Here is a 27,690-nt window from a genome sequence, read left to right as displayed (position 1 = left end):
TCCCCCCCGTGGGTGGAGTTCCATCCACCGACGCACGGCTGGTGGAGCTGGTTCCTAAGACAACCCATGAAACATGCATCCCACTAGTGAGACTGCTTTCACAGCAGCTGCGGGGGAAACTGAATCCAGCACTTGAAACCTGCGAGAGAAACAGAGAGAGAGAGAGAGAGAATCTAGCCACACTTCCTGTTGTGACAGCAAACGTGAAAGGATATATGATGCAGCAACCCGCCACATGAACTCAACATTCCTTTTACAACAGATAATCATTCAGGTAAGTAAATTATATGTTTTCACGTGTTTACCCTAAAGCGTTCTCAGTGGTTAACTTAGAGTAGATTGTTATTCAATGCATGCGGATGGACATAGGCATGGCACATAACAAAATATTAAACATGATCTTAGTACAGCTTTATAAATATGCAGCCAAGAAAGTTTTCCCCCAACACATCGTACATTATGTTGAGGAAGAGCGAAGTGGTTCCCAACATTGACTACAACCCTCAAATGCATCACAAGTGAAATGTTTGTTGTCCCGCATTTGCAAAACCAAACGCTTGTGTTTTCCTGATTGTTGTTGTTGTTTTTTTAAACCTCAGCATCTTAAGAGAAAGTCCACTAACTGTTTTGAAAAAGTATGCACATACTGTAACTGGGGAAGATAGTGATGCATTGAACAGAGTTGATGGACTTCCTACAAAAGGGAAGTTCTGAGATCTGAAGTTGACCAGAAACAACAAGAAAGCATCCACCTCTGTTCAATAAATAAATACAATATTTTACTATGCACAATCATTCCACAAAGCAACTGCAAATGTGACATCCATTGGTTGATATTCATTCAACAGAAGAACTGCCCCCCCCCCCTGTATATTTAGTCTTCTGGGCAGCATCAAAGCAAATTATGAAATGACCCTAAAAACACCCATGCAGAGGTATAAAAACAACAAATCCAGAAAGTGAAAATATATGCCACAGTGTCTTTCGCCACGGGTGCTTCGACTCAACCTTGAGAGCTTGCTTACCTGACGCTTCAGGAGAAGAAGCACTTGTAGCAAAAGCCAAACTGGCAAGGTTTTTACTTTCTGGACCTGGATTTCACACCTACGCCCTCATGCCAATGGCCGCTCATTTATGATGTGTTGTTTTCAGTGGTGCTTGCTTATTTACCGTACATGTTTTGTGGAGTCCTGTGACTGTGCTTTGCTTATTTGCTGTCGCATGTATGTGGTTCCTCCTCAGTGTCTGCAGACCTCTGGGTTTGTTCCAGCTCCCACAAGATGCATATGAATAGCTTACTAAATCAATTGAGTAAGTATTATGAGATTAAAATAGTCTTCTTCAGACAAAACCATTTTTTCTAAGGATTTTACTAAAATGTGTGTGCAATTACTTAAAAAGAAAAAGCAGTTTCAGTTACTGTACTTATTTCTCTCATTCCCCAAAAACTAATTGAATTCGTTACTGGTTAACTCCTTCATAAATGGAATTAGTTACATAGGGGAAGTAATTGCAATAATTTATTGAAAAACCTTTAAATATGCAAAATACATATTTTTTTCAGGGGGTGCGCAGATTTTGTGGGCCGTTACATTGAATATTATAGCCTAAATAGTAGGAGTGTGCATCTCTCCACAAAAGACAATTCAATGCGGTTTTTGACATGCGGAGCGCGAAACGATTTCTGGATGGTTCGATTTTAAAGTGAAACGATTCGATTTGGTTCAACTCAGTGGGATTACGATTCGAGTCGATATGGTGCGACTCATTTCAAGAGGGTTTAGTGTTATCACTTTTTTGTTGTCACGTTCCATACATTTGAAGGGACGTGCCATGTCCTTCTATTTATCTCTCCAATAAAAGTCAATTCGATACGTATCTCAATATATGTTTTGTTAGATGGATAGATAGATAGATAGATAGATAGATAGATAGATAGATAGATAGATAGATAGATAGATAGATAGATACAGTAGATAGATAGATAGATAGATAGATAGATAGATAGATAGATAGATAGATAGATAGATAGATAGATAGATAGATAGATAGATAGATAGATAGATAGATAGATAGATAGATAGATCTTGAGTGTAATCTTGTTATACATACATTGGGAAAGATGAAACTGATCATTATCACATTTAAATGGGTCAATGTTATGAAATATTTAAATAGTGAGGCGTCACAACTTTCAACTCTTGGAAAAAACAAATCAAGTTGATGGGAATGTTCAATAGTTTGTCACCGCTGGGTTAAGCCCAAAATGTGTTCCTTCTGCCCACCAAACACTTGACTCGTGCGCAACAGCAAAAGTGTTGTGTGGGGGAGCTGTCAAGAGGGATGGGGGCTGCTGTCATACAACATACTGAAGTATTTTTCCGTACTATTTCATGAAACGATTAGCAATTTACTATTACCTTTTCTCTATTTATTCAGAAAAAAACACTTTATATGGTTATCTGAACCCTGAACTGGTTGCTAACCAATCACTGGGCACACATAGACAGACAAACATCCGCGCTCACACTCACAGTGAGGGACAATTTAGAATTTTCCATTAACCTGCCATGCATGTTTTTGGAATGTGGGAGGAAACCGGAGTACCCAGAGAAAAGCCACATAGACATAGGGAGAACATGCAAACTCCACACGGTAAAGCCGGAGCAGGAATCGAACCCTGCACCTCTACACTGTGAAGTCGACGCGCTCACCACTGGTTAGCCCTTGACAGTCTAACATACAGTCAAAATGATTGAGATGAATGAAATGCATCATACGTAATCACTGCACTTACTTGCAATGCTTTAATTAACTTGCCCATTTTAATTGCTCTAGTTTGACAAATTGCAAATGTTTGACTCATCCCATGTTTAGACTTATACTCCTTGTTGGTTTGTTGCCTAAATTACCGGGCATCTTGCAGCGTTCACCTGACCCTACAATTTGAGTCCTCGTGGTAATTGCATTACCCTTGAACTTTTATCACGCTCCATTCATTATCTGGTATTAAGTTGTGCTTCCACAGTGCTTTAAAGCAAAACACTGATATAGAGATTTTGTGGGAGAGTAGGAGGAAACTCTTGCGCATAAGTGACCACCCAGCTGTGATTGTTATGGTTTGTTGTTCACCGTTTGCATGACCTGGTCAATATTACATTAGTCAGGGTTGAATTCAAAGTCAGTGATTCTCGCTCGGGGCTGCCATGGATCTTCACATAGTTGTGGCCTCAGGCGCAGTATGAGGATGACAATTTGAGTCACCACGTTAAATGGAGTAGTTATAACATATCGTATGCTATGGCTTGCCATGTGTCTGCTGTTGAAGTGTTATGGAACTACTTAGCAATAAAGAATGGAAAGAGTGCAGAAAAAATGATATATATCACCCGAATACTCAGTCTAAAGAGATCTCGTGCATAAAAATTACAATTCAAGGACGGCACAAAACTGCAGAACAGCAAACCACCGTTACAGGGGGAAGTCAAGTAAGTCAATGGATAGCGCGTCGGCCTGACAGTGCAGAGGCACAGGGTTCGATTCCGGCTCCGGCCTTCCTGTGTGAAGTTTGTATGTTCTCCCCGTGCCTGCGTGGGTTTTCTCCGGGTACTACAGTCCTCCCACATTCCAAAAAAAATGCGTGGCAGGTTAATGGAACACTCAAAATTGTCCCTAGGTGTGAGTATGAGCGCGGATGGTTGTTCGTCTCTGTGTGCCCTGCGATTGGCTGGCAAACCGGTTCAAGGTGTCCCCCGCCTGTTGCCTGAAGACAGCTGGGATAGGCTCCAGCACTCGCCGTGACCCTTGTGAGTATAAACGGGTCAGAAAATGGCTGGATGAATGGATGAAATACAAATGACAACATTTCTAGTTTTGGGGGGAAACATTTCCATTCATTTCAACAGGAAAAGATGATTTGAGATCCATGTGTTTCGACTTTCGAGCGTGATTGAAATAAACTCGTATCTCAAAGTACCACCATATACAGTATATTATGGAGAGATGAAGAAATTATATGGTTTCATAACCAGGGAAGTTCAGAATTAATCAATCACATTTAGATTCATGTCAAATGTGAATCAGGCCACATTTTAAAAGGCCTCTGATGAACCCAAAACAAATGTTGTTCCCAGGTATAAGTTGGAGAAAGGGAGAAAGACAAGAAGTAAACTGGACAGGGAGGCTGCCAAAAGGCTGACATCAACACTGAAGGAGCTGAAAAAAAAATTCTGGGAAGCACTGGCTTTTTAGTTCACCTCACCACAATCACCCGTCTTCTTCATAAATATGTCACGGCTACGGGGTAGAGTAGAATGATGTAAACGTGATATTGCAAAGAAAACCATCCGAGCTTGGCTACAGTTTGCAAAAACACAGTTGAAATATTCTGACCGCACATGGAAAAATGTGTTCTGGTCAGATGAAATTAAGGTTGAACTTTTTTGCCATAATTCCATTGGGTTTTTGTTTGACACAAACACAACACTGCTCATACAGTCAAATAAACGGCAAACCGATCGTATCGCGAAGCATAGGGGTAGCATTATCATGTTTTGGGGCTGTTTGTGTTCAATTTGACCTGAGGCCACGGTCAAAATAGAGGAAACAATGCACAGTTCCAAATATCAACCAGTATCCGTGCAAAATCTTCAGACTTCTCCTAAAAAGCAAAAAGACAAACTAAGTCAGGAAAAGTCTACTCGAATAGCTTAACTTTAATTGGGTGTCACTTCAAAAGGTGGCAGTTGGGCTGTTACCTAAACGAGTTCACGAACTCTTCCATATTTTGAACTGAACGTAACATATTTTTTCTTCGTAAACCGTTTCCGGGGCCAATGAATGGTTTTTGAAATGCAGTTCATTTTTGTTCAAGATTGACAGATTTTCTCTCCAATAAACCCAGCTAAACGCACCGCGGACGCCTTAATTGGGCATAAAAAAAGCATTATTTGTCAACACTGGCCACACCAGCAGCACCGATCAAAATTTGATGCACGCAATGGAAAAAAGACCAAAAAGGACTCAAACAGAATTCCGGGGAAATGCCGGTATGCCAGAGGATAGCTCTGCGCAGAAACATATAGGAGGAAAACAAACAAAAAGAACTACTTTTACTATTTCGAACGATGAACTAAGTTGGAAAAAAAATCATTGATTATGAACTCAGCTAGTTCATGTTACGAGCTGAACTTTGAACAAAGACATGGAAAATGAACTTTGTGTGCTGACAATCAATTTAACAAGTTTGAATGTGATTAATTTACACCATCACTATCTCTCTCTCTCTCTCCCACTCTCTATCTATCTATCCATCTATCTAATGAAAAAGTTGGGATGCATCCTTTAAGCTTAGTGAAGAATAATGATCAATAACTACAGCCGTGCTTCTTAACCTAGGTTCGATCAAACCCTAGGGGTTCGGTGAATCGGTCTGAGGGGTTCGATGGAGCCTCTGCCATGGAGAGGTGAAGACACACCCAACTCAACATGTCACTTAGTTATGACACTCCCACTTGGTCATTATTGGCTGCAGATGATCACATGACATTGCTTGTCCAATCAGCGCTGTGGGAAATTTCGTTTGCTTCGTTGTCAACATGTGACTGTTGTGATTGTACGTTGTACAATTAAGGGGAAAAAAACCCTTCTCTCTTGAACTTATATTTACTTTTTCAGTTTTTAACAAATGTGTTTTTTTAATGTCTTGAATTTGTAAAAAAAAATCACTTTTTTCACTAATGAAGGGTTTGGTGAATGTGCATATGAACTGGTTGGGTTCGTTGCCTCTAACAAGGTGAAGAACCACTGAACTAAAGCAATGGGCTATCTTTGTTTTGGCTGTGACTAGTGTTTGTCTGGCGCCAGCGAGATTTTCAGCTCGCTGTACTTGAGCCCTGGCATCCCTGACTGATATTCACCGATTCATTATGGCACCATTCAATGCAGCCAAAGTAACTGAAATTTCAAATGTCTGCGGATGAAATTAGGGTTGAGGGGCAACGAATCACTACACAACATGCACAAAGTCATTTCAATAATGTGGGCTTGACTCAGGCCTGATTAAGTGCTCAGCTGTGACACATTAAGTTGTAACCAAAAATGTCATGACCAGAAAGCTTTTAGAGGCAAATAAATTGTGGTGTGGTGTGGTGTAGTTGCCCCTTTTCCTCACATACCTTAGACGCCAGTGACGATACAGTATCGCAAATCATACCCCTACTTGGTTGTGTCTGTGTCTTTCTGTCTGTACCAGTATGGTGTTGTGGATCTAATGCACAGAATCAAAATGCATGAGGGGATATTTTTTTTCTGGCTTCATGGTAATAGTATATTTTGTCAACATCTTCCAAGGCCCTCAGGGACACTTTAAATCAATCAAAGGATCTAAAAAAACAGAGGAATAAATTTTAATCTTTATGGTCTTTAGGTATAATCAGATGCATGTGCACAAACACACATCGAGCTACAGAACATAAATTCTGCCAAAGTCACACCTGTGTCAAAACATTTTGAACATTCCTGAGGGAAAGGACTTTGGTTGAAAACTAAAGTCCAGGGGTGAAAAATATGGCTAGGGTGTGAACTGACTTTGACTGTGAGCAGCATTCCACATCAACAAGCTGGACGTCAGCATGGTGATGGTCAGCTCCCGTAGTTGTGTTGATGTTCCTTCTCATCTGAGATTCTCAGTTGGTTGTGATCATTTTCTCTGCTGTGTGCACAAGTGTCATATTACCATCATCAAGCTGGTTCAACATCCACACTGTTAAAAAAAAAAAGCAGCGGTCAGATGTCGTTAATGAAAGTGATGATTATGGTGCCTGAAACGCAAGACGAGCGGTAAACCAAAAATCCTGCCTTCACAATCTCCAGAAAGCTGCGCTATGATGTCATGACGTCACAAATGTGCTATATTTATTTTTCCACAGTTTATGATCACTGTGTCTTATGAGCTGGCTCATACAAGCCTACATGAGAGTGTCATAAAAATTCAGCTAGAGTAGAAGTGTAACACACAAAGACAAAAAATCTGTCTTGATCATCAGTGTAAAACCATCAGTCTTGAATAGTTTTATTGTTATTTTTATTTTTACTTACCTGTGAAAAAGTTCTTTGTTTGCAAAAAAAAAGAAATCTAGATAGAATTGAAGAAATCAATTATATTATCTTGAGAAAAGCAATAGAAAGTATACTATTTTCCGCACTTTAAGGGACACCTAAAAGCATTAAATTGTCTCAAAAACTGACAGTACTCTTTATAATACGCTGCACTTTATACATGATCAATAATCTGATGTCTTGGACGTAGTATTTTAAATGATCTGTAAAACACTTTGTTACAGCTGTAGCAGTTGTGAAAGCGCAATATAAACGCGTATTGTATTGCCTTTAGCATAGCTCCATCTAGTGGATGTAAAATGCAGATGCAGCCACTATTGTAGCTTCTATTCGATGCACCTTATAATGCTGTGCACCCTATATTCATACCTGTCAACTCATATGGTTTAGCCATAGTTCATACGGATTTTGTGGTGAATCTTACGTATATGGTCGTATCGCACAAATCGTACAGATTCTGAACATTTCCGCCGCCCCCCCGCCCCCCACTCCTCCTAATGGGTAGTTCTATTTGCTTTTGCCCAGAATGCTGCTAGTCTACTCGAATGCTTTCATTTCCGGTAACTTTCCAGTAAATCACGTGGTTCCTAGTTGAAAACGTGGTTCCTAGTTGAAACCTGAGTGCTGAATGGCTATTTTTTTCTGTGTTTTCAATATTTTGGAATTGGTGCAGGAATACAACTCTGAACACAGTCATGCCACTAAGTAGAATGGTCATTAGACATTAACCAGACATTGTATTATGGAGATCTACAATAAATATCATTGAAAATTTCGTGGGGTTTTTTCTGCCGTTATTTTGACATATAAAATGCTTCGGTATGTTAAAAGGATTTTTTGCTCTTTATAAGGATTTTTGGGGGTAGTTTGTACAGGTTGGCGCTCCAAAAAGTTGACAAGTATGTATATTTGAAACCAGATTTCAACTAGGCCATTCATTGAAGGTGCGCCTTATAGTGCGGAAAATACGGTAAATGCACTGTTGACTATTTCGATTATTAAATGTGCTACTGGAAAATTTGTTGTAGTTTAACTATTACGTGTGGAGTTTTGCAGCAACGACAAACAGCACTAACATTAATCCTTGTCATTCAACACTGCAGCATGTGATCCATTGAATGTTAGGCTTTAGTGTCACAGATTAAAACATAAGGCTACGTATGTGCATTTACTTTCAGTTCGATAGACCACTTTATTTGCATACAATTGGGAGCATATCTCATTACTCTTTGTAAAAGTCAAATGTGTTTTGGAAGGAAATGAAGAAAAGATAAAAGACAATAAGAGTAGAACAACTCGCAACCCAATCTGATAATGCTTCACTTGTAAGTGCCTCACTGGCAGTGCTGTAGCTAAAAGTGTGACAATTGTTTTAGGCCGAATGAACAAAAGCAGCATGAAAAGAGGGGCTGAGTTGACACGGCTTGATGAGGAAACCTCCTGCCAATTGTGTTAGCGTGTCAGTGTGTGCTTTCCACCGGCATCACCGCAAAGGCTCTTGTAAAGAAGAAGTGGGGGGAAAAAAAGGTCAACTCTTTTCAGTGTTGTCACACCAACGCATGGGACAGAACCAGTTCAGAATACCATTCCAGAACTGTAAATGTCGCTCAGAACAATTTAATTAGGAGGCCAAAATGACTCTTTTCTTAAAAAAGACAATTGCTTACGGTATCATACGCTACTTACAATGTTGTTAAAAAAAACAACAACAAAAAAGCAACTATGGCAGTACATTCAAGACTGCAACAGGCCTTATCATCTTCCATTACTTTTGTGGGTTGACCGACTGTATCTGTCGTCATTTTCCCGACTCCAATGTATTAAAAAAAGTCAACACTGGCTTTTTTTTTAAATCATCCAGAAACACATCTGCAATCAACAAACATGTGACTCTTAAGAGTCTGCATATGTGATCTTATTGTTTGTACAGTGTCCTTGGGTGGCATGAAAGGCGCTTTTAAATAAAATGCATTATTATTATTATTATTATTATCAGTTGTGAAAATGCGGTGTGTATGTCAGTCATCAGATCAACCGAGAAGTGCTTAGTGAAGTCATTTCATATTGCATTTTATACAGAACTTTTGTTCATTTGGGTTGTAATTTGCTGCTGTATACAACTGCAAAGCATCACACTGAGAGCGTGTTCAAATATTCTCGGTGGTCTCGGTCCCCATTCACCGCGATAAGTGAGGGATCACTGCACCCCAATACCAAATCCGTTTTAAAATTTAAATGACAACAAACAAAAAAATCGACGGACGAATGGACGGTCAGACGAACAGACAGATAGAGAGACGGACACAAAATAGGAAAAAAATATTGAATATTTTATTCCTGGTGGCAAATTTAGCAGATGATGTTAAATTGTATTTACGAATTAGATGTAATTAGGTTGTGTCCGTGTTACGTTTACCTACAATGTTGTCACCAGCCTGTGTGTACATAAAAGGAAACCAAATCAGTCAAACAATTGTTGACCTTATTATCGCAAACCTGCGATTGGCTGGCCACCAGTTCAGCGTGTACCCCATCTACTGCCCTAAGACAGCTAGGATAGGCTCCAGCACACTTGTGAGGATAAGCAGATCAGAAAATGGATTGACTGATTGATTTTTTTGAAACTTATTGACAACATTATGGAATACATTGCGTTTGTCTCCCACCATGCGTTTCCAGTTTTACTCTCTGGCTCAGAATATATGTGTTTTTGTTTGTTTGTTTTCAATAAAAGTACATCAAATTTATTCACCATGTTGTTCTAGCATTGTTTTTGGAAGCTTGGCTTTAAATGAAAAGATATGATAAGACAGCCTTGATTAATCCCACAACGAGGAAATCAAATGGTGTAATATCATGTTTTTATATTGATAGAGCTTGACTTAAATTTAAAAACTGCTTCTGTGATTTGATAACTGAGAGGTGAGAGATGCACATTTACATCAAGATTTATCGATTCAATTCAGCCCTGAGCTAAAATGAGATTACATCAACATCGAGGATGGTTTGTGTCCACTAACTGATCCTGTTATCCATTAGGCCTCTATTTTTTGCCCACCCATTATTCACTGTCTTTGTTTCAGGCTGAATAGCGTAATGGGATTTTCCTCATCTCTGGAGTCCACTGTGTGGGACGACGGTCCCTTTTATGAGCCTCTCTTTCATCTAAGTGTGCTCTGAGTTATTGAAATGCGCAATTTGCCCTTTTCTATGGCACCCACGAGGTTTTATCTTTTTTCGAAGCCTGACCAACACGGTCTATCCATAAACAAAATATATTATCTGAATATTCAATATAAATACAGTAATCTGGAGCTGGACCCCTTAGTACATCTTGACACATTTGACAGAGCCTTGACCTCAACCCCAATAAACATCTTTGCTATGAACTAGAATAGAAATTGTGAGCCAGTTCTTAATCTTTAACACCTGCATGTTCTTATTGTGTCTGGACTGGCACACTATTCAAGAAAAACCTTCAAAAAGTATACAATTTGTTGCAGACGTAAAGAAGCTAAAGGCTGTTTTGCATTTCCCTGCAATTTAGATGGATGTTTGCAGAATAAAAAGACGAGGGTCTCGCTTGACACTGCCGCTGCCTATAGTTCGTCTCGAGAGATTGTGTGGCACCTTTAACATGAATATTTAACAATAAAATCTTTGTTTAGGCCACTTGCACCAGATCACTTTTAACTTGAGAGTGAATAAAACAATAAGTGGGTAGAAGAATAAAAAAATAGTTAAAATCTCAAAGTGGAAGTGTTTTTTCTACACACAGAGAGAGAGAGAGAGAGAGAGAGAGAGAGAGAGAGAGAGAGAGAGAGACACACACACACACACACACACAGATCATGAGAGCATAGTCACATTTTTTTAAGCCAAAAATGTTTTGTCTCTCTCAGCGAGCATCTCCAGCATGTGTGATGTTGACGTATCTGAGCCCACCAGTCCCACCCTGTATGGGGAGTCTTCAGACAAGTACTATCATGTGGACCGTTGGCAGAAACTCCGCACCGCCGTGCGCAAACTGGAGTTCTGGGAAAACTTCACCACTGAGCTAATTGGGAGTGGATTTTTCTCAAAGGTCTATAAGGTATGCATTCAAGTGTCCTTGCCCACTTTTTGCTGTGTACCAGCCTACATGTGAGCCACCCTCAAAACATGCTTTGTTCCAGTCATTAATTAGGACATTTTTACCATTCCATGATTGGCCCACATGCTTTAGAAACTGTGGGTGGACAATACCATCCATAGCTGAGATATTATGTAATGGCTATTGAGACCAAGAAAGCTTATTTCTGTGGTTAAATGATTTAAATGCTGAAATGAACCAGAAGGATCGGACAGTGATAGAAGAAAAACATAGAAAAGCATGCACTCTAAATGCTTACTTGTCATAGGTAACTCAAAAGAGCCAATTTTTCATTCATTTTTCAACAAGTGCAGCTATTGTCGACAAACCTGTACCATTACAAGGCTCGAAATAACGTTTTCTTTGAGGAGCATTTTTGGTGATCAATGATGTTGAGAAACCTTCAAAATAAGGCTCCCCGACCCGGTCAAGGCTGTGAACCAACACCTTGGCGCCGTTGAAATAATGTGTCCCTCTTGATGGTTCCCCCTCCGTGGAGGGACGAGCAGGCTGATATGCTCCCACACATACATCTTGCTTCAACAGCAGCGATTACCTGAACTAATCCAAAAAATGTATTGCTTAAACAACAACAATAAAAGTTATCACGCACACAACACAAAGATACAGTCAATAGCATGGACGAGACTTGAGAGACAGAAGAAGGCTAGGTACTGAGTGAGGCTGCAATGATGCGTCGCCAATCAGTTCAATAAATCCACTTGTGCTCTCATTGGTCGACATTGCACCGGGAACCAATCACTAACCTTGTATGAGTGACTGTGGCATGTACAGTACTGTACAGATATGTACAGAGCCTCTGAGTCACCTCATCTCTTTAATCTGCATGCAGGGAAAACTTCACTCTTTTCACATCAACATGAACCAAAGCGACTTTCTGCAATAATAGCAGTATTTTTTTAACACACACACACACACGCACGCACGCACACACACACACACACACACAGAATTTGGGACAAGCCCACAAAGCACTAAAGCCCCAAAATATGAAGTGTGAAGTGTTGAGGGATTACTGTACAACACTCGTAGGGCCTACACTGAGCAAAATTTAGAAGCAAAACGGCATATACTGTAGTTGTCATCTTGGCAAAAAGAAAAGGGTGCAGTCAGCAGGGAAACAGTTTGTGGGCATGCAGGACCACAGGACACAAATGCAGAGCCACGCCGACTTCCTGTAACATAAGCGCCTTGTGCCTACTCGCAGTTTCACTTTTCAACGTTGTTTATATGAGGTGTAAAATCCACATTTTGACCCGCAATGCCATGCAAGACTGCTTATTTCGGGCCTTGCACCATCAGTACTGTACTGCAGAAGCTATAATTATTTTCAGGTAATACACACTACTAGCCGCAAAGTGATGGTTGTGAAGATATACAAAAACGACGTGGACCAAGACAGCATTGTACGGGAAATCAGCCTTCTTCAGAAACTCTCTCATCCAAATATTGTCAGGTAACAGTAGTCCCATGTTTTCCATCTCACTTTGGCACATTCACCACCAATACTATGTAGTGCTTTAGCAGAGGTGCAAATCATGTAATAGGGTTTTGTATACAGTACTCAGGTTTTCTTGGTTTTCATCATAGAAACCTAGTCAGAGATAAACTTCAGGGGAATTTATATCGTTCTACTCGACCATCCATTGCCCTGAAGTACACCTAATCACAATTTATACAGCGGCACGGTGGTCGACTGGTTAGCACGTCCGCCTTACAGTAAAGAGGTGCAGGGTTCGATTACGGCTCCGGCCTTCCTGTGTGGAGTTTGCATGTTCTCCCTGTGGCTGTGTGGGTTTTCTCTGGGTACTCCGGTTTCCTCCCACACTACAAAAACATACATAGCAGGTTAATAGAACACTTTATATTGTCCCGAGGTATGATTATGAGTGTGAATACTTGTTCGTCCATGTGTGCCCTGCTTAGTTTTCGTGTTCATTTATCCCAAAATATTTTGTCAGTCATAGAACATATGCCCCCATTGTTTTTGTTCAGAGTCCTCAAAATAAGTAACTTCTTACTTGTCACTTGATCTGACGAAGCAAAACTAAACCTCACCGGGTGTCTGCACTTGTAGACAAGCTGTGTGACTTGTGAGAAATGTTCTCTATCCCCTGACTATAAGAAGTCTCGACTGTCAGGTGTGTTTTCTTGGGGGGTGGGGTTATTTGGTGTCAGTGCAGAAAAAAAATATAGGCGTGTTGGCAGGCTGGCAATTGTCTGCTCAACCTGTTTAATTTGTCCCCATTAATTGACACGCACTCGTGTTTGTTTTCAGTTTGTTCAAGACAGTCTAGTCTTCGACGACAACAATATTAGCTTTGAATAAAACCTCTACGTTATGTGGATTTTTTTTTCAAGCCTGTCTTGAAATAGCCCTACGACTGACTGGCGATCATTTCAAGGTGTAGTCTACCTTCTGCCCGAAGTCAGCTGAGATCGGCTCCAGCACCTCCCTTTGACACTGTTCAGGAAAAGCGGTGTTTGAAAATAAATGGATGAATGTCTTGAAGTTCATAACTTACTGTACTTGCCTATTATATTCGAGCCGAGTACCGCCAAAAACACTCATCTTCAGATTATTTATTTTGTCATGTTGCGTGATGGTAGTGGAGCCAAAACAGCAGGGAGGCAGGAGAACCAGGGAGTACAGAACAAAATGTATTCACAAAAAAATACTTGCAGGCGTACACTGGAAAAACGAATTCAAAATCACAAATGAAGTACTGAAAACCACAAGAAACTAAACTAACAAACAAACACCTAATACTGGAGCACAAAACAATGTGACACTAATACAATGATCCGACCAAGACTGACAGAACCCGGGGAACTAAATACAAGTAAACGGACGGGACAACAAGGAACAGCTGAACAAGACACAAAGGGTTGAGGGAGCTGATTGGTTGACACAAGGGACTCGGATGACAAGAGCAGAGAGAAACAAAACCAAACGAGGAAGACAAAAGCATGAGGTAACAAAACTATGACACAAAACCAAAAATAATCTTGACAAAAACAGAATCATGAAATTACCCCATCCATGCCAGACGTCCCAAAATCAGCCAGTAGCGGCCGCAGGACATGTGCTGCCAGACCAGGGACGGTTGGCAGGCACAGTATGCTCGCCATTAGAACAAGAACGTTTGGCAGGCACAGGATGTGCGCTGCCAGAAAGAGAATGGCGTGAGGTTAAAAATAACTATCATGCAATATCATATCAAAAAGAAATAAAACACTGAAAAAAAAACACTTTTTATAGCTCCTCCATTGAATAAGACTATTTTTTCCACAATGACATGGAGAAAATCTGACTTAAGTGTATGTCCTTTCTAATTCATTGATTAGTCTGCAGCTTGATGAAAGGCTGGATTGGAAGAGTCCCGCAAAGGCCAAAGCCATCTTGATATTTTAAAGGCGGCGAAAGTCATTTAACATCGGCCCAGCTTTGCTTTGGACTGTCTATCACATAGTATCTACCAGTGCCCGTTTTTTTTCCAGTAGTCTGCTGGGGAGAGGGATACGGGTGCAGCTGATGAGAACATGCTGATTCAGATCTGTGGGGCTCTGTGGTTGCCACAGTTCTATAGGTGACCAAGAAAGGATGCGTTCTCAGATCACATTTATCAAGGTCAGCTCTGCCCACTCTTTTAATGCCCTGAGAGGTGATCGATGGCAGCACTTTTAGTCACAGACTGAGGGCACCGAGCTGCAAGTCAGTCTTTCAGAAAGACTGTTTAATGCACAGGGGTAATGATGTCCACTTTTTCTTTTTTAATTAAGTGTTTCTTTCTCCTTTCTCTCTCTCGCTCTCGCTCACTCTCTCTCTCTCTGCCTCCCTCTCTTTCTCTCCATCTTTTTCTACCGACATTTTCGTATGTAACTTGAAATGTAAGTAAAAAGGTAACTCAAGGTTCCACTGTATTTTGAATTTGCATCATGGAATGAGTGGGCCCCAAATCCTTGGTTTCACCCCTGCTTATTACTACTAATTCAAGACGCTTTATAAGCAGAGAAAATCAATGACATGCATATTGACTTTTGTTCTAGATATCTGGGAATATGTGTTAAAGAAGACAAACTCTATCCAATTTTAGAGGTGAGTCAAACCTTTTATTTGCTTTCTTGTTTGGTTTGTGGGTGGAGTTTGATTGCAAGAGCCGAGTGGCCAGGAAAAGCCACTTGGATTGTAACCAAAGATAGACCTGCACAAGGTGGTTCTGGTCAGCTCCAGAAAAGAAGCCTGGAGCAAAAACTATATATATATATATAGAGAGAGAGAGAGAGAGAGAGAGAGAGAGAGACCGGGGCGCCCATTAGGTAGATCCTGATCTACCGGTAGATCTAAGACAGGTCCCAGGTAGATCCGAGGAGAACCAAAAAAAAATATCCATTTGTGTGTTTTTGTACATGTTAGTAATATATATTTTTTGTGTTAATGTACGCTGCACCCTAATCATCCTATCAGTCTCACTTTCACAAAAAAAAAAAAAAAAGAAATAAAGCAGGTAAATCTTGAATTTACGGTGGCGCGTGAGTTCGTCACCGGAAGTTGTTTGCGCTCTGCAGTCTGCAATTGCAGCTTGTAATCAGAGCTGTTGCGCTCTATCTTTTATCGTCATTATTCTCATTCAGAGTTTGCTTTGTGTACAATTCACCGAGGGCACGGGCAAAGAATAGGAATCTCGGAGGGCCCAGGGAAGCACTTTAAAACTGTACGTGTGAGCTACAATAGTTAACAGGCTGCAAAAGTGCATCGCATGCCTCAGTTTCAGGCTGTTTCTCACCATGGCGTTCATGTGTGCGTGTGTGTGCGTGTGCGCGCGCATGCCGGTAAGGGTAGATCCCGGGAGGTTAGTTGATCGAAAAGTAGATCTTCGGTCCAAAAAGTTTGGGCACCCCTGATATAGACAGTATATATACAGTATGTATATATGGTAGGGTGTCGGCACAGAGCAAGTGTGGGCATCAAAACTGGATCCTCTGATCCAAGCCTGGATCCAGTGGATCCAGGCTTGCTTCCTGTATGTTATTGTTCACCTCAACGGGCGAGAGGAGAGCCTCAAGCCTTTTTGAGGAGGAACGGGTCTTGACTATTATTTGTGCCTGTGCATTAACTGAACGCCAACTGGTTTGTTCTTCAGGTGAGGGAGGATGCAGGTTAGACCTAAATATATAGTGTACAGGTGCTGTCGACCTGAGCAACTGTGATGGCATTTTCAGTCGACAGCAAGTGGCAAAACGAGCACCCGCTGAGAAAATGAGTTGACTTCCCCTTTATTATTAAAGAATTACCCTATTAATATGTCTCAAACAGATGCAAACATTTAATTTATAAGCGCCTTTCAAAACACTCAAGGGCTCTACAATCAAAACAAGAACAATAAAAACACAGATAAAATTATAAATAATATAAATAAAGGTACACATAAAAAAGTACAAGTGAGATACTGTAAATTAGCCTTTTGTGTACACAGACCTTTGAATTCTCTCATGCAAAATGAGAGCAAAAACAATTGTGGTACAGTACACTCCCAAAAATAATGGGAACACGTCAAGCGTTACAAACTTCAGTCTTGGTTTTGTTCAGTGTACTCATGTAACTGCATTTCTCGCCTCTATTAGCATGTGAATGGTGGCTGCCTTGAGGAGCTCCTGGCTAGGAAAGATGTTCCCCTGTGCTGGAAAGAGAAGGTCGACCTTGCTTGTGATATTAGCAGAGGAATGATCTACCTGCACTATAAGAATATTTACCACAGAGATCTCAACTCAAAAGTAAGACAAACTTATTTCGTCTCCACCACCGACAACCTTCACTTTTATCCTGATTGGGTATTAAGTAGCTGGTAATGTGTCACAATTTAACCTCTGAAATATGTCACATTATTGCAAAGAACAACAACAACAAGGGCCTGCAAACCACACCTTTGAATCCTGTAGTCCTCTTACACAAAACATAATACAACAACATCAAGCATGGTGTGTCAATACCACACTGGGCAAATTCACTTCAAGGTTAGTACACACAGGAGGACTCTATCAAATTTTAAAGTAATAGTGGCTGGATGGCTCAGTTGGTAAGGCATCAGTTTGGCGTACGGGAGACGGTTGGCTTGGGGCAAAAAAATAAATGAGCACATAACACTATCCAGTGTGGGTTCTTGGGCAAGATCCTTTACGCTAATGCCTACCTCATACAATGATGAGAGACAATAAAATGAATAACATGCCGGCTCAGACGTCGCCCGGCCAAAGAAGATCTGTGTCAGGTGCGGGGAACCAGAGCACCTTGATGAAAAATGGGCTATTGGAACACAGCAGAGATGGGCGAGATGCCATAACATGGCTCTGTTGGAATGCTACTACTCAAGCAACTCTAGTCAGAGGGGTTACATGCAGAGAATGTGAATATCATTCATGGCAAGAATGAAAATGAAAAGGATACCTTCAAGTCAAGTCAACAGTATTTATAGAGCACTTTCAAACAGCCATCGCTGCATACAAAGTGCTGTACATGGAGCGATTTAACATACACAATAAACAGTAATACGAATCATAACCTTCACCGTAAGATCAGTGATTGGCTCATTTTGCTGTCAATCAAAAAGAGATTCAGCCTCAGACGCAGAAAAGCTGAGTGTCCGGGCCAGCCGATAAACGCCCACTGTCCATAGACTCTCAGTTTTTTCAACTTACAGTTTGTGTTGTAACTGCTAGCTAAAAAGCTAGCTTCTGCTCCTGAGAGAAAGCTAACACTTGTCCGGATTTGGAACCGTGTGGTTACAGCATTCATTCATTCATTCATCTTCCGTACCGCTTGATCCTCACTAGGGTCGCGGGGGGTGCTGGAGCCCATCCCAGCCGTCTCCGGGCAGTAGGCGGGGGACACCCTGAATCGGTTGCCAGCCAATCGCAGGGCACACATAGACAAACAACCATCCACGCTCACACTCACACCAAGGGACAATTTGGAGTGTTCAATCAGCCTGCCATGCATATTTTTGGAATGTGGGAGGAAACCGGAGCACCCGGAGAAAACCCACGCAGGCCCGGGGAGAACATGCAAACTCCACACAGGGAGGCCGGAGCTGGAATCGAACCCGGTACCTCTGCACCGTGAAGCCGACGTGTGGTTACAGCAGTGTTTCTCAAATAGGCTCCGTCAAGGGGGCGCGTTTGACCGCAGGAAAAATGCTTTTTTATTTTTTTACTGTCCTAATAACATGCAGTTGCACCTCCACTACATTAAGGGGCAGTGGCGCTCTCATTGGCAGTTTGCGCAGGGAGCTTTCCAAGGGAGGAAATATGACGAGGGGTACGTAGCACTTGGCTTCACTGTGACTATGGTGGCAGACGAGGAAAGATCTGTGAGCTTACTGTGTCTAAAAATGTTGGTTGCAGACAGCATGAAACTCAATAAATTAAAGCACCACTTAAAGACATTACAACCCAATCACGCTGATAAGCTGGTAGAGTTTTTTTAACAGCGAAAACGTGCCAAATATTGCCAACAATCATGCCGCTTTGTGACTGCTACTTCAGTAAATTTAAATACAGGTCCCAGCAACACAATGAGCAGGAGCCTAGAGTTGCTCTGTCCTGCTTCAAATCTCGCTTTGAAAAGCTGTGCATTGCAAAACGTGCTCATTGTAGCCATTAATCCAGACATCATCTTTGATTAAAAAAAACAACAAAAAAAACAACAAATCATTTTACATATTCTTGTTTTGCTGTTTTTTTCTTTTAAATATTGTGCTCTGGGATAACGTTGGTAATTAGTTAGAATGCATTATTAGTTATTGATTTTATGTAATTTTATTTTTCAGTATCGTATGGTTTGACATGGTCAGTCAAAAAATATTTATAGTTAAATTAAGGATTTAATGTAATTTTTTTTTTCAGATGCACTTTAAATCTTTTCTGTTCCAGTTACTAAAGAATGAATATATGTTAAGATCATAATGCCAAAGATTTACCCAAAAAAGTGCAAATTACATTCCGTCATCATAACTTTCCAAGATTGAAGTTGAGACTCTTAAATTAGGGTTTATGTGTGCTTTCCTACCTCTAAATCGTCAAAGAAATGTTTTCCACTTTGGTTTCCCATATTGTTGCTTCCTTCGCAAAAAGGTTGGGCTAAATTTAGAAGGAAAGTCTGTTATTGATGGTTTTTTTTCCAAGAGCGGGTTTAAAATGGCTACATGGTCAAAAAGACCTCTGCAATAATGGCATACAGATGATGAGGTTAAAAACGAATAAAATACTGTAAAAACACATCCCATTAATTTTTTTATGTTGACACATCAACGTTACAAAAGCAACATTTTAAGTAAATTTGAGTATTTATTGTTGAAATAAGTGTGGCCCGGTGGCCGACTGGTTCGCGTGTCTGCCTCACAGTGCGGAGAGGTGCAGGATTCCATTCCGACATCCGCCTTCCTGTGTGGAGTTTGCATGTTCTCCCTGTGCCTGTGTGGGTTTTCTCCGGTTACTCCGGTTTCCTCCCACATTCCAAAAACATGCATGGGAGTTTAATGTAACACTCTAAATTAGGGGTGTCAAACTCATTTTTGTGGGCCATTGTCGTCACAGTTTCCCTCGTAGGGTTATTATGACTCTGAAACTGTCCAAATGTTTAATCACATCTTCGTATTATTACATACTAATTTTGAAATCAAAAGTCGAGGAGAGTAGTTTGTTCCACTGTTGTTCAAGTTTCTGTAATTATGTAAAACAAGAAAATGCTTGCAAAAGCTCAACACGATTTATTACATATGACAATTTAAAATTTGATAAAGATTTTAGCATGCGTCATGGAAGTTGACCGAGTTGATTGGCTTTTGCGGGCCACATAAATTGATGTGGCGGGCCAGATCTGGCCCCGGGCCTTGATTTTGACACCAGTGCTCTCAAGGGTGCTCATTAGTAGATCGCAGACTGGTGAGAGGAGAAAAAAAACAAACAACCATTTGTCTGTCTTTGTGCATGTTAGTAATATATTTTTATATTAATGTAGACTGCACCCCCCTAATCATCCTATCAGTCTCATTTTCCCCCAAAATATTTTAAATATTAAATGAAATAAGGGCGGCCTGGTAGTTCAGTGATTAGCACGTCGACTTCACAGTGCAGAGGTACCGGGTTCGATTCCAGCTGTGGCCTCCCTTTGTGGAGTTTGCATGTTCTCCACGGGACTGCGTGGGTTTTCTCCGGGTACTCCGTTTTCCTCCCACATTCCAAAGACATGCATGGCAGGCTGATTGAACACTCCAAACTGTCCCTAGGTGTGAGTGTGGGCGTGGATGGTTGTTCGTCTCCGTGTGCCCTGCGATTGGCTGGCAGTAGGCGGGTGTGCCCCGCCTACTGCCCGAAGACAGCTGGAATAGGCTCCAGCCCCCCCCCCCCCCCCCCCCGCGACCCTCGTGAGGATAAAGCAGTTCGGAAAATTGAAATAAAGCAGGTAAATCTGTAACCTACGGTGGCGCATGACCTGCGTCACCAGAAGTTGTGAGCGCTCAGCAGTCTACAATTGCAGCTTTTAATCAGAGATGTTGCGCTATATCTTTATCATTATCATTATTCTCATTCAGAGTTTGTTTCGTGTACAGTTGTCCGAGGGCACGGGCAAAGAATAGGAATCTAGAGGGCAGAGGAAAGCACTTTAAAACGGTATGTGTGAGCTATGATAGTTAACAGGCTGCCAAAGTGCGTTGCATGCCTCCGTGTCAGGCTGTTGCTCGTCATGCCATGTGTGTGTATGTGCATGCGCCTGCATGGTAACGGGTCAATCGCGGGAGGTTGGTTGATTGAAAAGTCGATCTTCAGTCCCAAAATTTGGGCACCCCTATTCTAAATGGTCTCACAGTGTAAGTCTGAGCGCGGATTGCTGTCCGTCTATGTGTGCCCTGCGATTGGCTGGCAACCAGTTTGGGGTCTTCTCTTATTAGGTATATCTCTGAAAGCTACTTAAAGATTCATGAGCATCATGTTATCAGAACCATCAACAATAAAATGAAAGAAAAGCCCAATGGAACAAAATTCACTGTGAAATGTCAACCTATCCTCTTTGAATGGCCGATGCAAAGAGTGAAGTTCGTTCTATGAGAGGCTGTCATTAGTCCATACACACTGGCCTAACCGTTTTTCCAGTGAAAAAGTTGTCGGTACCAGTGACAACATAAGATGGCTTCAGATGCAAGGGGCCAATTGATCGTCCATTCATTAATAAGTCCGTGCCCAGACTGTGTATATTGCAGTCCGGCTCTACATCGGTCAGGCACTAATCCTCTGAAACAGTGGTTCCCTACACTTTAAATGTTCCATACCCAGCGAGAAGTGTTGTTGCAACCCCCTGAAAAATAGAATCATATTTAAAGGTGATGAAATTATCATTATGAAATCATCAAGTCTGAAAGATGCAAACCGTCAAAGATTCATTCATTCATTCATTTTCTGAACCACTTTAATCCTCACTAGGGTCGCGGGGGTGCTGGAGCCTATACCAGCTGTCCTCGGGCAGTAGGCGGGGGACACCCCGAACAGGTTGCCAGCCAATCGCAGGGCACACAGAAACGAACAACCATCCGCGCTCACACTCACACCTAGGGACAATTTGGAGTGTTCAAACAGCCTGCCATGTATGTCTTTGGAATGTGGGAGGAAACCGGAGTACCCGGAGAAAACCCACGCAGGCCCATGGAGAACATGCAAACTCCACACAGGGAGGCAGGAGCCGGGATCGAACCCACGACCTCTGCACTGTGAAGTTGACGTGCTAACCACTGGATCACCGGGCCGCCAACCGTCATAGATATGAAGGCAAATGCACAACATGGGGAGCCTATGAAAACTCCACACAGAAAGTTTTTTGAACCAACAGCCTTTTTACTTGTGGGACAAAGGTGCCAAGCATTGGGCTAGTGTTCAGTCCAAGCAGAGTTCCACTAAATGTAATTTTATTCAGTTTATCGCAGATCACGACTTGTGGTTGGTCTCTGTGCTTCCTGTGTGGAGTGTGCATGTTCTCCCGCACAATCGATTTTCTCCGGAAACGCTACAGTTCCTCCCAAGTACCAAAACCATGTATCTTGATGTTAACTTCATTGACAAGACTAAATTGTCAACAGGTTCCAATGTGAGTGTGAAAGGTTGTTTGTCTGTGCCCTGTGATTTGCGAGCTGCTTGTAGCCTCAAGTTAGTTGACAGTGGCCTCAGTTCACCTGCAACACTACAGTAGACGGCCTTTGTTCTTTTTCGAGGCAGTCCCCAGATGGTGTAGGTGAATTATTTAGTGCATAAGAAACACGGTGACATCAGAGACAAGCGATTGATGAAAAAGGTAAAAGCTGAAGAGATGCGCATGAAAGATTACCGGTAATTGAACACGTGAGGGTAAGGTCATTGTGAACGTGAAAAGCTGCCTTACTCTGCCCTCTGCTGGTTGTATATTATATCACTGTTTCTCTGCAGAATTGTCTGATTCGAATGACATCCCGAGGTCGGGAGGCCCTGGTGACAGACTTTGGTCTTGCGAGAGAGGTGGTGGAACTGCCAGTCAAAGACCCTGACAGGAAGCTTTCATTGGTGGGCTCTGCATTTTGGATGGCCCCGGAGATGCTCCGAGGGGAGCCGTATGACCGCAAGGTCTGAGATAAAATCTGTTTTAACTTGGGCAAACTCGTAAACAAAATACTAAAATACCGGTAGATATTTATTGGTATCCTTTGGAAAATACTTTATTCTAGGATAAATATCCCTTAATTCGGTAATAATGAGATAAATAAGATACTCGTGTTTTATCCAGAGGGGGTGAAAATAATGTTTGAATGTAATACCGTATTTCTTTCCTCATCACCACACTGTTATGCACATTCCTCAATCTAACACAAGTGTGCTACCTCGCTTAGGTGGATGTTTTCTCCTTTGGAATTGTACTTTGCGAAATCCTGGCCAGGATCCCTGCTGACCCTGAAATACTGCCCAGAACACAGGTTGAGTAACAGTTGTTAGTATTTGTATAGAGAAAGGCACAGAAACACGCTAAAAGATTATTTATTTATGTATTCATTTATTTTATTGTATTTTTTTTATCTTCGAGTAGCATCTTGGTGGCTGGCAGCTACATGATTGATACATTCTTAGATCATCAAAATGTTACGTCGAGTGTCAAAACCTTATGAAATGAAATTAATGTCCAGTTGTTATTATATATATTTTAGGACTATGGGTTGGATACGAATGCATTCCAGGAGATGGTGGCAGACTGTCCTCAACATCTCTTGGAACTGGCAGCGAGTTGCTGTATGGTGGGTACCTGTTTTGTTCATGCAACTAAACTACTCAGACCTACATCAGCAATTTCAGCCATGAGATTCGCAGTCTTTACATGACTAAAGTGAGGTGAGCTCAATATCCCCGAAAACCCACTGACTTGTGGGTGTTGTGTCTGCTTTAGAGGCCCTGACAACAACCACCTAAAACTTTTCGTGTTCCTTGGGAAGTTAGAAAATCAGTTTTACCGAAATTGATGGATGCGTCTATCACAGAGGTGGCCAACCCGTGGCTTGCGAGCCGCGTGCGGCTCCTTGGCTGGTTAATTGCGGCTCCCGGGCTTTTACACGACAACACCTCGGCAGTGGCGCTGCCATTCAAACAAAGGCGCTAAATACACAGAACACACTACGTCAATCATCAATCCCGATACTTGATTGAAATAGAGGGCAACCAATCAGATGACTGCATCACCACTCATGCGCAAACAACGTCGCTAAGCGCTAAGCTAGTCAGCTAATTACCTCAGATTTTAAGGCAGGGTTGCCCAATACGTCGATCGCAATCGACCAGGAGGCAGCAGACTGGTCCCAAGTCGACCGCAAGGGGTGGGAGGAGGAAATGGTTGGGGAAAAAAAAGATTTGCGTGTTTGTGTCTTTAGCTTTCGTTCATGTTTGGGCCCTTCCGGCTGTTGCTCATAGTGGTGTGCATGCATATGTGTGCGAGTGCATGATTGGGCGCGTGCGTGCGTGCGCGTGTGTGTGTGTGTGTGTGTGTGTGTGTGTGTGTTTGCCCGCGCACGCGAGTCCGGGATGCCCATGTGTAAGATGTGGCTCTAGGCAGCAACACAGTAAAAAAAATGGCCCTTAGTCTCTGACTGGTTGGCCACCCTGGTCTATCATAACTTGTTAAGCTTAGCTTAAGACAAGCACGGGAACCACAGGCAGCCACAATGAACTCAGTCCTAGTTTATCGTCAAGGCAGGTCAAGGCGGCAGGGACCAAAGGCGGTCAGAGAAATCAAGCCAAGGTGTACTGGAGGACTGAGCGCAACAGCTGGGCAGCAAAGAGTATGGCAGGGAAGGTAACTGAAGGAACTGGCAATGGGTGGCTCTTCAGGCTGGCCTTTATTGCTGCAATTTTTGAGTGGTGGCTCTGTTAGGCTTCCATGAGTTAAGTTGTGTTGGCCCTGTCAATAATGGTACTGGCCCCGCATATTTAGTATTTATGATATTGTCTTGTCCAGGGAAATCAAAACAACAAAAGTATTTTTTAAAAAATTGTGATTTATATCAGCTACAAAAAATAAGGAGAAGCACCATTCACAGATGTCTCACGGAGTCTTCTCTCTCGAGCAGTACGGGGCTCTCTTTTTTGTCTAATTCAGGGATAGGGAACTCTAGTTCCTCGAGAGCCATATCCCACCTGTTTTAGATCCCTCCCTACTCCAACACACCTGATTCAAATCAGCAGCTCATCAGCAAACTCTCTCGAGGCCTGAAACAATCATGAACAATTACATCAGGTGTGTTTGGAATAGGAAGGGATCCAAAACAGGCGGGATATGGCTCTTGAGGAACCGGAGTTCCCTAACCCTGGTCTAATTTTTCTCTTCTTTGGAGGGTTTAAGGTCAGGCCATGCCAGCACTTTGGGCAGCTCCACTTTTTAGATAACAGAATGAAGTCTAGCGCACAAGCAAGCAACGTTGCTTATCTGCAAATAACATGGTCATTCACAATGGTACAAACAGTTGTCTCAATCGTCAAATTCCCAATACAATTCTCCCCTTTTGATCCTAAGGATAAACCAGGAGATAAAAACCAAATATGCAAAGAGAGAGGTTACCAAAATTAACATCAGACTGAAGAGGCCATGCGGTTGCACAACACAGCGCAAGTGCATCCCCGGGCCATTGGGCCAGCATTAATGTTGCATACTGCTCATACCAATGCACAAAAAAGGGAAGTCAGCCATTTTGCTTTGATTACAGGGTTCATATACTGACAAATACCTGATTATGAAATCCACCCCAATTTGTTGAACGGTGTTTGTTTTTTCTTCTTTCTTCTTTCTACCCATATTCTTGCTATTGTAGGCTGTAAATTTCCCCAGTGTGGGACAAATAAATGATATCTTAGTCGCAATTGGAAGCAGCTATGGTGAGGGAAAGGGATGACTTTTTCTTGTTTTGCTTTTTTGCTGTCAAATGTGGGCCGAGCATGCTGTCCAAATTTGAGGATTTCGTCGCAGTCATTCTGAGTATTACAGTTAGTCTAAGTCTGCAAGAGAATTGGGATCCAGGCTGCTGTTCAGAGCCGACATACAGTTAGTTCATCTAAAACATTTTTGATGAATATTTTCCATTCACCGGTGGAGCTTTATAACGTATGATGCAGTGCATTAGAGGAAATATATCGCGGCATAATACCACTCTTAAGATGCTCTCATAAAACGCGCTGCTCAAACTATTCTAGTAAAATGCAGAGAAGGTCCTGAGTTCTGTTGCTTTCATTTGGCAGTCCACTGATGCTCTTCATCGTGTTTCTTTATCCCTTAGCTCGAGTCCTACAGACGTCCAGCGTTCACAGAGTTGTTAGATGAGTTAGGCGAAGTCGCCGAGAGTCTGGAACAGCCGCCAAAATCGCAACTACCTTTGACCTGAGCTGCCGAGGAGATGAATCACCGGAGGCACTGGAAGAACAACATCGACCCGATTCAGAAGCAATCGTATTTCATCGACCTGCGACCAGACTGCTCAACTGAGACGAATATATGTCATATGTTTTCGGAAAGAAATATGATGAATGGTCATGGATGCTTTTACTTTCTTACTGATACTTGCATGTATAGAAATAGATTGAGAGGAGTGTATACTGTACACAGCGACTTTGGTTTGTTCGTCTTGTTTTTTTTTTCCCCAAGTCCAATTAGAGCAAAAGGTAACATGCCGTTTTCTTTTTTTTTTGAGTTCTTGACAAAGGGTTTGGCTCGTAACCAACTCTGAAGACAGTCACGTCTGTCGATGTAGTTTATTCCTCTTCTGTTTGATCCACTTTGCTCCTCATTTTTTAATTCAGTCAAGGTGAAGTTTGACAGCTGACATCGACTGCCATCAGAAATCAGGACAACGATGAGGAATGTACTCAAAACAGCCTTTGAATCCAAAGAGCAGGGCTTTCAAATCAGGAACAGAAGGCATAGCACATTTCACTTTGTGGACTTATCAACTTTGCAGGGCTTCCAGGCTGGCTTTTGTGATGATGAGACCACACTGGGAGAAGGTTTAAGTGGTCTTCTCCACAATAAATATAATGTCATGAAAGAGCCACAAAGGCATCCGCTATTTGAATAGATGCAGGGCTGCCCCGATATGATCGACATGATCGGTAATCCGCGCCCGATCACGTGATTTTCAGAGGGTCGATATCAGCTGACAAAGATCGGATTTTTACATTGTAATAAAAAGTCAAGAATAACAGATTTTAGTTGTTAACTCGATTAGAACTGCCGCTAGTTTACAGCAACACAAAAGTGTACCATCTTGGGATACCTTTATTCAAATAATCATAAAAATAATCATCATGAATATACTTGAGACAATTTAGATGTGGTTTCATTTAGTTAGGTATCGGATCGGGACTTGCAAAAATACAACAACAAAAAAATGGGATTGGGGCACCCGAAAATAGAAGTGTTGATGTTTTTTCTTGAAAATGTAGAAGTTCAAAAGTGGTGCGCCAGAAAGATTTTATCTTTGGTGTCCAAACGAAATAACACAGACAAAACATTGGCCATTCTTTTATTCCTCGACATAACTACAGTTTATGTCTAAATGAATAACACGCTGTACTGGAGTGTACATCGATGTTTGATGAGTTTCAGGATTACAAAATTATTTTTGATTCAAAAGTGCAAATGGTGGTTTTGGGGGGTATTTTTATACAGAAAGATTTCAAGATTACAAGATATATAGCTAGGATGTTTATATACTGTATATTGATCTAATATGCATTCATTGTGCTTTTCTGTGGTTGCTAATACAGTTTTCATGACGAATGGTCAAACTAATAAACCATTTTCCCCCATGTGTTTGTATTATCACATTAAAAAGATGTTAACGTTCGAATCTCATTTCATACACATAAAA

General features: G+C 41.7%; 1 protein-coding gene across 3 annotated transcripts; it reads left to right on the top strand.

Annotated features, from left to right (window-relative positions):
• On the top strand, window positions 1-27,690 carry zgc:162952 (PKc_LIMK_like_unk domain-containing protein). Of its 3 annotated transcripts, XM_052068319.1 has the most exons (10): window positions 16-274; window positions 1,243-1,311; window positions 11,022-11,212; window positions 12,607-12,728; window positions 15,323-15,371; window positions 16,898-17,047; window positions 22,742-22,915; window positions 23,179-23,262; window positions 23,491-23,577; window positions 26,101-27,690. In XM_052068319.1, exons 2-10 carry the CDS (start codon window positions 1,281-1,283, stop codon window positions 26,203-26,205), a joined length of 993 nt encoding a protein of 330 aa, XP_051924279.1. In that variant the 5' UTR covers window positions 16-274; window positions 1,243-1,280; the 3' UTR covers window positions 26,206-27,690. The 3 variants fall into 3 exon arrangements, with proteins under 3 accessions (XP_051924281.1, XP_051924279.1, XP_051924280.1); XM_052068321.1 differs by lacking the exon at window positions 22,742-22,915 and having other exon boundaries at window positions 1-274; XM_052068320.1 differs by lacking the exon at window positions 1,243-1,311 and having other exon boundaries at window positions 21-274.

This window comes from Hippocampus zosterae, chromosome 6, assembly GCF_025434085.1.
Source record: "Hippocampus zosterae strain Florida chromosome 6, ASM2543408v3, whole genome shotgun sequence".
Taxonomy (NCBI): Eukaryota; Metazoa; Chordata; class Actinopteri; order Syngnathiformes; family Syngnathidae; genus Hippocampus; species Hippocampus zosterae.
Note: the sequence above shows the minus strand (reverse complement) of the source record. Positions and strands in the feature narration are given on the sequence as shown.

Bases quoted from the DNA above. Each gene is read 5' to 3' on its own strand.
- zgc:162952 (XM_052068319.1), top strand. From the start codon at position 1,281: ATGCATATGAATAGCTTACTAAATCAATTGA. The intron at 15,372-16,897 runs GTGAGTCAAACC...CGCCTCTATTAG, and splicing joins AACTCTATCCAATTTTAGAG to CATGTGAATGGTGGCTGCCT. The intron at 23,263-23,490 runs GTTGAGTAACAG...TATATATTTTAG, and splicing joins AAATACTGCCCAGAACACAG to GACTATGGGTTGGATACGAA.